The sequence below is a fragment of the Eublepharis macularius genome, chromosome 1 (assembly GCF_028583425.1).
Source record: "Eublepharis macularius isolate TG4126 chromosome 1, MPM_Emac_v1.0, whole genome shotgun sequence".
Classification (NCBI taxonomy): domain Eukaryota; kingdom Metazoa; phylum Chordata; class Lepidosauria; order Squamata; family Eublepharidae; genus Eublepharis; species Eublepharis macularius.
The window spans coordinates 206,160,730-206,173,936 of record NC_072790.1 but is presented as its reverse complement, the minus strand read 5'-3'; the positions used below and the strand labels follow the sequence as shown (position 1 = coordinate 206,173,936).

At 38.7% G+C, this 13,207-nt stretch overlaps 1 protein-coding gene across 3 annotated transcripts in view; it reads right to left on the bottom strand.

The window, feature by feature from the left end:
• Positions 1 to 724: 724 nt before the first annotated feature.
• ATL2 (atlastin GTPase 2) overlaps positions 725 to 13,207 on the bottom strand; it is a 49,286-nt gene continuing 36,803 nt past the window's right edge. For 2 of the 3 annotated variants that reach the window (XM_054985339.1, XM_054985331.1), the window contains 7 exons: positions 12,587 to 12,679; positions 12,214 to 12,352; positions 10,717 to 10,844; positions 8,383 to 8,439; positions 6,212 to 6,283; positions 4,568 to 4,999; positions 725 to 2,078 (listed from right to left, as the gene is read on the bottom strand). In XM_054985339.1, the coding sequence (XP_054841314.1) occupies positions 1,959 to 2,078; positions 4,568 to 4,999; positions 6,212 to 6,283; positions 8,383 to 8,439; positions 10,717 to 10,844; positions 12,214 to 12,352; positions 12,587 to 12,679 (1,041 nt within the window). In that variant the 3' untranslated portion in view covers positions 725 to 1,958. The other variant, XM_054985348.1, reaches the window with a different exon arrangement.

Below are 13,207 nucleotides of genomic sequence, written 5' to 3'. Positions count from 1 at the left end.
CACTGCTGCAAATCATCCAAGCCAGTATGTCTGCAACAGCAGATGAATGAGGCAAGCTATCAGAACGACTGTCAAAGAAAGCTTACAGCTCCTAGAACCTTGCTGGAGCCAAGTAACTCCATGGGTCTCCCACTTAGAAAAGGTCAGTCTAAATACCAGAATTATTCAGGTATAAAACTTGAATATTTCAAATTGCATACTTAATTCAAAGTTGGGACATTTGGTTGAAAGCAGCCAAATATTTTTCTGAAGAAAAAAAAGTGGAAAACTTTTTTCCAGAAAGGATAAGAAATATACTGATGGTTTTCAAGAACAGCTTCTTGAGAATTTCACCTAGTTTTTTTTTTAATTTCCAACCTTCTATTTCTTCTTCTGTAGTAATCCTTCTGAAAGCTGTGAAGAAAATCTTGAATGGAGGTAAAACCACTTTGCCTAGGATAGAATGGTTTATATGATAGATTTCTGCCCCATAGACACCCCATATCAAACTACTTTCAGTTCCAGGCCCTTAAGTTTCAAAATAGCTTATTCAAAATGGCGTACCAGGCAATGTAATGGGAATGGTACTTTTTTGGAAGGGTGGGATACAAATCCAGGCCCTTCCTGTTTTCAAAGGCTAATAAAACTTTTTATAGTTTTGTATCTTACAGTAGATTAGACATACATCAAGTAACAAACAATAGTTGCAATCTTAAACTCACAAAGAGCACATATGTGTGAATGAAAGTCTGTTTACTTTTCCTTAACAAGGCCCCAGCAGTCACATAGTTTAATACAGTGAATTAGAATCAACATTTCTAAAGAAGAACCTTGAGTTTAATTTCATATATACACAATTTTAATCATGTACTGGAAAATAAATTACAGGAAATAACTTTAAAATGCAACCAAAGACAAAAGTTTCACAACAAACATTCCCACTGATTTCCCATAGGTGAGATTGCAGTGCTCAAGGCAGGTAAATATCACAAATATATCAAAAAACTCCAAATCGTTTTGATGCATTCACACATTTACATGAGCCACAAACATTCCTTTACAGGGACCGTACTTAGCCTATCACAGAACCAGGTTTTGCCATAAACTACAAAACTTTGATACAAAATTTTATTTATATATTTATATTTTATACATGCCCTGTGGTTTCTTAAAAAATAACTAGACACACTGTACAGACAATCCTAACTCGTTGCTTTGTAGCTGTAGGCAACTGTTTTTATTTTTGGATGGATTTTCTTCCCTCAGTAATATTAATGGCATATTGTATATACACGAAGGCTAAGACTGCAGAAAAGGACTGTTGTTTGTTATGCATTTCCTGTAGGACAAGATCTCCAAATTTAAAAGGCAAGACAAATGTACACTTGAAAATAGCTTCCTTGGTTATAATTTTTACCTCTAAAATGTAATTTGTAGAGAATGATTCACATGCATTTAGGTAATACTGGTAGAAAAGGCAGTAAAGCAAGGAATAGCTTAATATAGTGGCTCAAACATGATTGCACAGCTGAAAGCTTCAGCTGGATCCATGTTAAACTGTCTACAAGTGTTCAAAGTTTTGATGTTCAATGGGACATTGTGGCTACATTACATTCTGGTAGAAGATTTCCTTGTATAAGTTTGATAATTCCCTGAAATACCCTTTACAGCGGATATGTTTCCATAAGACAGAAGCTACACCACCTCCCCTGGGCGCACACAGTACACTAGTATCTGTTAAAATTCCCCATTCCCATCCCTTGGCACTAGGTTGCATCTTAGAAGCAAAACCCTGGAGAAAGTTGTAAAAGCCAACAAACTTCTCCCACATCCCCTCCCACAAGATGACAGCAGCAAGTTGGGAAGCCAGTCAGACTAAACTACTTTTCTACAGTAGAATGTAAACTTTGGTTTATTGAGTTCTCATTGTACAGCAAGCAAGTCTAAGATGGGCAGGCAGTTGAGATGGAGATGAACTGTCAGTCTGTCTTTAACCTGGCATGCTGAGACATCTGTTCAGTCAGGCCTGCTTTGAGAGAGTTTGTAACCGATTGTCTCATGGTATCCTCAATCAAATTATCCCCAAGGGGTTTTATCACCTGTAGTATGAGAAATGCAAAAAAAATAAAAAAAAATAAAGTAACCCCCCACAAATCAGATCTTCTGAACAGTAAAAAAGAGGTAAATGAACAATTTAAATTCAATAATAAATATGAAATGCACTAAAATGTGTAACATTACAAAAAAAAGTAGTGACTGACTGCTACCTGCATGAAGTTAGTAATTAGAGTAGCAAGTGGTTAACTCCTATGCAGTATTGGCCTGAATTCAAATCACTTTATAGCTCCAAAAACATCAGGTGCAGTTTCATACCCTATAATGCAGCATCAACCTGGTATGTTTATAGCATTTATGCAAACTGGCCCAGATGGTCCTGCTTACTGTCCTATATGAGTGAAGTGTTCACACTTCCAATACATAAAGAAAAAGTAAAGATACTGGCTAATTTTTCTTCTTGTTATTGTTGGAGGAGAGTCGTTGCCGCTGCACTGAGGTAAGAGCACGGCGAGCCATTCGACGTCTAACAACTTCAAAGAGTTTGGAACACACCTAAAATATGAAGCAAGTTGTTAGAAAGTGGGCTGGCAATAGAGCAGAAAATAAAGGAGTTATGGAAGCTAAGACCTTCTCCATTGAGAATCTCACCTTCTTGGGACTCCTCTGAAGCAAGGAAGAAAAAAAGGTAGATAGAAAAATTTAGAGCAGGTTAGTAGCCAAGCAAGCATGTGAAATAGGCAACAGGAAAGAACAGTTACTTTTAAGAATGAAACTGGTAACTTACAAGCAAGAAAACTTGCCAACTGAGAAGCCTCATCTGATTTTAAACAGCAAATTCAGATGGCCATAAGTCAGAAGGCTTAGACAAGGGAAAACTATTCTTAGGACTTAAGACAGCAAGTTAGCTAGGACCTATGCCTTCCATTTGGCAATCCAAGTTTGGATGCATTGGAGAATATTAGATCATTCCCTCACCCTGTTACTCAGAATTCATTGTTTATACTGGGTCAAGGAACCAATAATTAAAACCTGATAGATAGATATATTTTGGAGATTAATGAGATGAAAATGTAGTTTGGCACCCAATGACACTTCGTTACTCAGCAAGCTTGAGTATTATGAAATGTATTCATAATGGAGATTTGTTACTCAATGTATTGACATTCTAAACAGTAAAGCATCTTGAGTTAAAGGCATACAAGGTGTCAAATCAAATCCCACAAGAACCTCTGTCCTTCTGGGTGACAAATCTCTGAAGAGCCATCCCTGCAAATAAATTTATAAATAAAACTAGCTGTAAGCCTTATGTAACATTATTACAGTAGTGATTATCTAAAAATACAGGGCCTTTTGTCAGAAAGCATGTGAACAGAAAGGTTTGTACCTATGATTTTGTACCAAGATTCAGACATCCTGAGGAAAAGTTCATCCTAGTTATGTGCAGCTCACAGGCTATATAACATCAAGTCCTTTTAACTTAAAAGGATATAATACTCATTTTGATCTAAGTGGCGAAGATGTGACTATTCCTAGGAGCCAAATTTCAAACAGCCAGCAATCAATACTTTTAGCTGCTTAGTAGGAGTTGGACTTAACAATAATAGAAGACTTGATTCGTGCAGACTGAGAGGCACAGTTCCCTTTTGTGATGTAAAGATATGGACTAAAGCCAAGTTTCCTAATCAGAACAAATTCATTCACATATACTGAAGGAGCAACAAACAGCATCTTAGAGTGTGCCTGAAACCCAAGTTCAGATGAACATTTCCACTGGCTATACTTATACAAAATCTCAGTAATGAGTAACATCAGCATCTTGGAAAAACTACTGATGTAAAAGTGCTTAAATGAATTAAGTTTCTTACTAAGGCAGCAAACTCTAAATTATCAAGATCTGCAATGCAAATTTGGTATATAAGCTAAAAGCTAGGATACCCATTGTAGAAAGGCTTGTGTCGCTTGGTAATGAATTAATGACTGATTACCCCTCCCCGCTGCCACACACACTAGTACCTTCTTTAAGCTCCCACTTTTATGTACTTAACAATTTAACAATTTTGTAGATTATTCATTTATTCTAAAGTTGGTCTTCCCTGTTTAGATTTCTCCTTCGAACTTTTCATTCAGCATTATGACTGACTAACCACATAGTGGCATGATAGGTGAACCACACAGCTCTGATGATACCCCCCCCCCCTTGATAATTCATACTTACCTTTAAGGTTTTAAACAAACCTCTATTACATTCCTCTGGAAATTGACTTATCTGAATAGATCTGTCTTCTGTAGCTTTTGAAAAAATGCTTGTATGTATTAGCTATTGAGATACTGGAAGATATCCTGGAGTGACTTCAAAGCTATTTCCTCCAGATGCTTCAAAGCTATTTCCTCCAGATGCTTTTCTACTGCACCTTGCAATTTGTGCTACATTCCTGTGAAATTGGCAGCTAGACTTCTTTTGCGCCCAACAACTATTCAGTAGATAAGCCGGTAGGTTCCTTCAAAAAAGTAAACTCTTAGAGATACCAACCTGTTCCCATAATACTTCAGCAAGCTGATCAATGAGTGTTCCAACTTCTCTGAATTCCCCAGAGTATTTAACATAGGCCCAAGTACAAAGGGACACAAGAGCTAACCCCATCACAAGGTTACACAGGGTAGCTATGGAGTTCATGCCAAGGAAGCCAGTCAGTCCTGAGATTATGTACATGGCAAACATGACAGCAAAGAGTGTGGCAGGGGTGCGAGCAGCATAGAAGATGTTTTTGCCATCGTTGTGCTTCACAAAATTTGCATAGATGTCATCAAGTTCTTCTTCAAGCTGGTCCTGGTAACGGCGACAGAACTCCTCACCTCCCATCTTTTTCACAGAACGAAACTGTTTTATAGCAAACTCTTTAAGTTCTTGGTGCTTTCGTTCAAGGTCCACAGGAGCAATGTAAGGCTTATCTCCACCACAAACCTGTTAAAATGAACAAAGTTAACCAATTAGTTTACCTAAGCTGAATTGTCATTCACTTAAAAGTTCTAGTTATTTTTCTACCTCTGCATGGAGACATAATGGAAATGGCACTGGAGATCTGGCATTAACAACTTTAATGTTGTGGAAGTACCTACAGTTAAGGAACCAGTATAAAGTGACAGCTGATACATAGAGGGCCACAGGCCATTTGAAAGCACTTTATGATAAATAAGAATCGTAGCGACCTGATCAAGCAATTTCAAACTGATGTGATTCTGGCAAAATCAGAATAATGAATATAGAACAATCAAGGCACACATGTTTTACTCAACTTTACATTTTGCAATTTACTAAATCATCTCTGTAGAAAACTGTAGATGCAACTGTTAACTATAATTAGGGAACAAGCTGCAGAATCATATACTCCCAACCCCAGTCTCTTTGTTGTTGTGTACAAATTCCTGTCCTTCCATCCCAGCCATATTTCATTATTACGTCTGCAGAGATCAACTATACAGCACTTCAGATCTGTGTTTGAAGACATCAGCTAAGCTGTCAATTATGTTCTATGAAGTTCAAATAAAATGTAAAGAAAAAATAGAATGACGCCTGAGGTGATGTAATATTACAGTAAAAGCTTTGTTATCCAGCATTTGGATTAACCAGAACATTCAGTTAACTGTTGTCACCTAGAGGGAAGCTCCTCCCTGTTCAGCCACCATAATCCTATATCTTCGGGGGCACACATGCCCAATTGGGTCCCTCCAGCTGGCCAACTTGATTGCTGTTCTTTTGAAAAGCAGCACTGCACGCTGACATCATCCTTGAATGCCTCCTTTCCCCTTAAGCTGTCAGGAGCCAGCTCTGCCAGAGGGCGCCTAGGCAGCTGTCCTGCTTGTGCACCTGCTGTGTAGGATGGCTCTGTAGGGAAGGGGGAAGGGCAGAGCAATAAACTTGGGCATTGCCAGATATGATTAACTATCAACTTTCATTCTCCATGCCAGATAACAAAGCTTTGACTCTTCTATATTCCACACAATTTGCTTCCGCTGGCTTCACAAGGAAATTTACTCCATAATCAGTATTTTGTTTATGGGTCTGAACCAACACATTTCCCCAGTACAGGTCTGTTTCTGCAAATAACGTCGATTAAGGCCAGAAACATAGAACCTACGGCCAATTTACATCCTTAAATGGTAACAAATAACATACCTGTTCCATTCCTTTGTTGTAAGTATCTTTTGCACCAGCTACTGCAGCAAGGTTGTTGGCTTCTGCTGTCGCCTTAAAAACAAGCACACCACACAACTTTTAAAAGCTTGCATGAGTCTGTTAACAGTCACACCTGTAAAATCTTGCATCCTTTAATGGCAGAATCATACTACAGTGTCAGATTTTCAGGATATCCTTCATGAACTTAAAACAGTTTAAGGCTATGAGGCTCCAGAATAGAGAATGTGTGTTATCTGCCATCAAATTGCTTCTGACTCATGGCAACCTACAAATGAATACTCTCCAAAATGTCCTATTATTTGACAGACTCAGATCTTGCAAACTGAAGGCTATGGCTTCCTTTATTGAGTCACTCTCTCTCATACTGGTTCTTCCTCTTTTCCTAGCATTCTTGTCTTTTCCAGTGAGTCATCTTCTCGTGTTGTTACCAAAGTATGATTTAGTACTAATGTCAAAAAATGGGAAAAGCCCAGTATTTGAGAACTAATTTTAAGTGCTCAGCATTCTAGATTTGTTCAGTGATATGTATTTGGAAAAAAAATAATTTATATACTGCTTCATAACTACAAAAGTTTCAGCGCTAGTACACAAGAATAGAATAGAAACCCATAAGCTAACATCAGAAGACAGCAGCAGTTGATTTAAAAAATTCATTTAATGACAGATTTTTTTAAAGAAAAGGGTTAGCAGTAATAAAACTCAATTAATATAAAGAACAAGCAAAGAGGAACTCCAGTCATACATGCAGAACCACTAGAAGCAGAGGACAATAAAAATGCTTGTAACCGGCATCTAAAAATTTAAGGAAGGCATCAGGGCCCACTAGCAGAGCAGGTATTCCACAAAATGGGGAGTGCCAACAGTCACTGCTCCTCATGGCCACCTACCTTAGTAAACTGGGAACACTGGCAGGGCCTGCGATACCATCTTAAATATTTGTATAGGAAAAGTTGGTCCCAGCCTGTTACAGAATTTTAAAGGACATTTTGCTGTGCTTGAAAATGAATTCACAGATAGTCTAACTTCTTTCAAAGTTACCAAGATGTACCTCTGCATGAGAATATGATTTGAGTCTAAGCCTTACCATTGCGTTCTGCGCTGTTAAGGTTTTTAAGCAGAACTCAAAGGTAGTCATGCTAAACACACTGCAGTAATCAAGTATCAGTTTCAGTGTCCAGCATCTCTCATTCAAGAGAGAAAGGTGGCTTACTGGGGGAAAAGACTTTCATTGCCTTGGTACTTGTTAGAGGGACCATAGGTCTGAATGGGTGGGGCTGTGGCTTGGTGGAAGATCACGTACGTAGCATGCAGAAGGTCCGAGGTTCAAGCCCCAGCATTTCCAATTAAAGACCAGGTAGTAGGTCATAGGAATGTCCTCTTGCCAGAGACGCTAGAGAGCTGCTGCCAGTCTGAGCAGACAATGCTGATCTAGACGGACCAAGGGCTTGCTACAGTACAAGACAGATTCATAAGAATTTGTCAACTACACAAGTTTCCCTTTGACTCAAGCAGAACCTCAAGGAATATTAGGTACTGTACTGTCACAGAGAAAGTACGTGTACTACTGAAACTTGCTCCTTCAAAAATGTAAGCAACACATTTAAATGTATGTATAGGGAGGTGAAGGTCACACCATTATTTTCCAATGCAGAAGTTTTTACAATTGAGTCTATTGGAACAAGATCACAAAAAAGGATTCTGTCTGCCTTCCCATTCCTTCATCTGCTCTCTGGACCACTTCCCAAAGCTACTGCTGGAGGTAAGGTACCTCCAGTGTGGTAAGGTAGGGAAAAAGAAGGGAAAAAGTGGCAGAAATAGTCCCTCTCATTCTTGGAGCAACGCAAGGGACAGGGGCAGTCTGCTAATTCCCTCATTCTTGCCGCAACCCTCTATGCCATACTGCATACTGTTTGGGAAGGCCGCCAACCTCCAGCGCCAGGGTTTTTTTGGGAGGAGGGGGGTGTAAGTGAGCATAGCTACAGAGGAAAGCAGCAAAAATCCGTTTTCCATCTTCACCAACCCTATGTCTATGAACACAAATCTGACAGCAGCTAATTTAAAAAGGGGTGAATTGAAGTTAGCAACAACATGTACCACTATCAATCCTTGAAGTCTTATGCCATTAGAGACAAGTGTGTCAAAGGACTTACTTGGAGCATTGATTTAGGATGAGGTAGTTCCTCTCCTTGATAGATTTTAATATAAGCCTGAAAATGAAATTGATATTTTACTGTCCACATTTGACTTTAAACAGCTGTACTTTTAACACAAACATCCAGGTGCTCTTTAAATTTAGATGTAATTAGATAAATGATAGGATTAAGACCAACTCTGCAAGTATCAGACTAGTCTAAACCTATTTTACACATAACTTTTAGAAATGTAGAGGAATGATGATTCTATAATCTCTATATTCCCTGAATGAGCACAATACTGCAGGGAAGAATGGTGATTAGCAATTGCTCACTTAGGATTAAAGGTACAGTTTTCAGAGTATTAACTAGGGTTTGACATGCTTCTTAAAAAGAGATTCTATTCATCGTGATCCAGGGCAAGGTGACTTCTACCCTATCTCCCACTACTCCTCCCCTTTGCCTGTTTGTAACAAGTTGTATAAAGCAGCAGGCATTTAATCTGCAATTACTATAGCATAAATACAATGGCATCTTAAACTGAGTTACATCCTTCTAAGCCCAATAACTTAAATGGATTAAGAAGCAATTCTGCATAGGATGGCACTTGTAAGGCTACCATCCTAGGCACATTTACCAGATTCCAGGCCCCAGTGAACTCAGAACTAAGTTCTGAATAAACATGCTCAGGCTTCCACTACAGGTAGGAATTTTATTACATTACATTTCTTATATCCCAAAGGATAAGGAAATGTTGCAACTTGAGCAGATAGGACTACTACTGCTTCCAGAACAGCGACCTGCAGATGGAGGAACTGAGGTTGTGACATTCCAATGACAACTGAAAGCTATCCTGCATAGCAAATCCTGCCTGTTTTACAAATATACCTTACCAAAATGAGAAGCACCCTTAGAAACAGAACGATAACTGTCAGAGTGGAAATCCACAGCTAAGGGAAAAAACGACAGAATATTTCAAATATATAAAGTGATTGTTAAGCATATAAAGTGGCACAGTGCATAAATTAACAATATTCAATAAATTACAAATGTAATATAACAAATTTCATACACATTTTTGCACTACAATCCAGCCAACTGTAGAATAAACACTGAATCCAACGTAGGTGGAAGTACAGCGGAGATAACAAAGTCAGTTCATTGAAGAACATGGAACAAAACTGTTCCTGTTGTATTAATTTAAACAGTCATTTTCATTATCTTATCTCTTTACAGGTGGAACAAGGAGATGATATACTTCCAGGACTGAAGACCCAACAAGGAACTGGTCATTGATAACACTTGTTTCCAAACTGCATCAGGGGTCAACAGACCTTCTCCCCATGTATCTCCAAATGCTACACTGCCGCTTAGTCTTTCAGGCGGCAGGACGACGCACCCCTATCTTTTTGGCCGTGTAAAGAGATAATGAAAATGACTGTTTAAATGAATACAACAGGAACAGTTTTGTTCCATGTTCTTCAATGAACTGACTTTATCTCCGCTGTACTTCCACCTACGTGGGATTCAGTGTTTATTCTACAGTTGGCTGGATTGTAGTTCAAAAATGTGTATGAAATTTGTTATATTACATTTGTAATTTACTGAATATTGTTAATTTACGCACTGTGCCACTTTATATGCTTAACGATCAATTTATATTTTTGAAATATTCTGTCGTTTTTCCCCTTAGCTGTGGATTTCCACTCTGACAGTTATTGTTTTACAAATATAGCATAATCAAGGCTGAGAAATGGCTACTCCCTTCCATCAACATACCATCACTGCTTCCAAGACTTCAGTTACAAGTCTTGGAAGCAGTGATGATATGTTGATGGAAGGGATTTCCATCAGCAGATCGCGATTTCCCTGCTTCTGCCTTCCTGTTGCAGTCCAAATGCCCCCCCTCCCCCGCCAACAGCGCATGGGGGGCAGGTCTGCAGTGAGGGAGGAAATAGGCAAAAAATCATTTCTTCTTTCATTCATAGAAATTCTCCACTAAATCCAAGCCAGAGAGTCAATATAAATGAGCATGCTAGAAGAACCCACACAAGGTACTGAAAATCCCAGCTATTTAAGTGTACTTGGAACCTTGTGGGACTCCAAAACAGGTTGGCAAGTTCCTCACTGTGCCAAGAGGAGACTTACAAGAACAGAACAGCATAAAGCTAGGACACTTTTGAACAGTCTGGCAATAATATGCTGAATTGTGCACTTCAAATTCTCATTGGTATCAGCAGACTTCATTCACACAACAGGGCTCAGGGTCACAAGGTATTGGGGTTTTACAGGGTGATTCTCCTTCAAAGATGTTCTTTAGAGCTGATCAATGATCACAAGTTATTTGCCTACCTTAAAATATTGCACAAGGTCTCTACAAGTCACCTTCGAGCCACTGATCTCTTTTTCTACCAGATTTTCACGAGCAAGCAGCAATGGAACCAGATTCCGTAGCTCGCTCTTAAAGTCTTCATCAATGTCTATCAGAATTAGTCACAGAACAGGAGTTGTAAGTTTTTTGCAGTTAGCATGAATCACCTCTTCAGGTTCAGCATAAAAGCTTAATGTGAAACATGCCAATTCAAACTGAACATCCACAAATAAAAGTGAACACCTTACAAACACTAATTTATCAGTTAAGGGCAGTAGAAAAGAGCAAGAGTCCAGTAGCACATATAAGACTAACAAAATTTGTGGTAGGGTATGAGGTTTCACGAGTCACAGCTCACTTCTTCAGATACAGCTAGAATGTGAATCTGTCCTTATATCTTGGACAGCGGAGTGATTACAGAAGATGAATGATAATAAGCAGGCGAATGACAATAGCAGGCGTGGTTGAATAGGGTGGGGGATGCAGAGGGGTAGTGGGTGTGGAGAAAGCAGCATTGGTAATGAAACAGGAAGTCTGTATCTTGATTTAGTCCAGGTGGATGCATTGTCTTGAGCCTTGTTACACAGCTTTGCAAACAAAACAATATGGAAATACTTTTTGTGTACTCTTAGCACTTCTCTTTTGGCTCTACAATACTTGTGGAAAAAGTTGCAGATGACTTTTCCAAGTGACTATGCACAGCCTGAGGTTGAGAAGCTTAAGCGTTAAAGGTTGAGAAGGGCAGGTTAAGGGCAGGTTATCCTTCTAGAGGCTAGCCAATAAGAAGGGCAATGTTGTCTGTTTCAGTTTAACTGGTATTCTAAGATACCCAGAATAAGTTATATCAATTTATTAGAATGCTGCATATATTTGGACCTAGGGTTGTCAGACTCAAATGATCATAACAAGATTCAGTCACTTAATGCCTCTCACTGATGATGGGTACTTGACCAGGTTTCTGTTCTGAGAATAGAAGTGAGCAAAGATTTAGTTGATAACTGATAGGCCTTCTCAGAAAGCGGGGCTAATACTTAAGCTGTTAAACATGTATTACAAATATGAAACAATTCAAGGCAACTGCCAGTTTTCAAAGACAGTATAGACCCCACTGAAGGCTTTTTACCAATAGGGCATTTGAAGCCTGAAAAGTACATTTATACAGTTGTAGTGCACTCAAACTCTTTGCAGCATTTAATGACTGGACTAAAGGCAAATGGATTTTTAAGTAACTAGTTTAATGACTATTTAAGAAGCTTCATTGGTCAGTCTAGCATATCCATATTCAATACTAACTCATACCATATTTGCTCTTTTATTATATCAATTGTATCTTTGAGTAGAATGCTCAAATATTCTTCAGTAGGAAAAACACACACTGCCCCCTCCCAAGTCTGCCACCTTTCACTACCTCCTGAGCACTCATATTCAAGTACAGTTTTTGCACAGAGCCAGGACAGTGATATATCAAAGCAACCTACCATTTAGCCTCCCATCGAAACTTGGATTAGTTGCAACTTTAAGACCAGGGTGTGGCAAAAGGAAACAGCCAAGATTACTGAAACACGAATGAATATGCTTCCTTACATTTTGGAGCTCTTCGTGCTGGTGTAGTTTTACCTAAGAGGTAACACACTTTTCAGAATATGAAAGATTCTAGAGATTCTGTTGGCACCACAGTTTATTCTACCAGATAGTAGCATTTTGAAGTTTCAAGCCATTACTGAAGACTTTTTAAACTGAATTGAAAACAATTTATTCTAGGTGCTTGCAATGAAACTTTTCTACGAAGACAACTGATGCTTTCTTCTTTATGCAACAAGCAGTATGGATTAAGTACAAAATGCAGCTTACCTGCAACCTCTTTTCTAGAAACAGTTTTCCTCCTTCTAAGCCATATGGATGTTCATAAGGATAGCTCCAATCTCTAATTAAGAACATTAGTGTCTATATGGGATATAAACAAAAATAAAATAATTAAACTTTGGTAGTCTTTCCAAAAAGGTATTAGTAGTTCAACAAATCAATCTGAATCCCCCATATACAACTAGCCTAAAAAATATGAATGCAAATCTAGACCCAAATTCCATTCCCAAAGGATTCTACACCTAATAAAACACTAAGTACATTTAATCACATGAGTACAGATGGAAAAGCTGGACCCAAAATAAAGACAGATTTGAGTTACAATCTATTAATCAATTAGATGTATTATCGAAGGCTTTCACGGCCGGAGAACGATGGTTGTTGTGGGTTTTCCGGGCTGTATTGCCGTGGTCTTGGCATTGTAGTTCCTGAACTACAATGCCAAGACCACGGCAATACAGCCCGGAAAACCCACAACAACCATCATCAATTAGAGCTTGCTTAAAATGCTTATTCTATATCTGAAGTGGGTTTCTTTGGCTTTAAGTACATGAATACACAGAGTGAAAAGTCAGCAAGCTCAGGAAAGTCATGGCTCCTTGATGTACA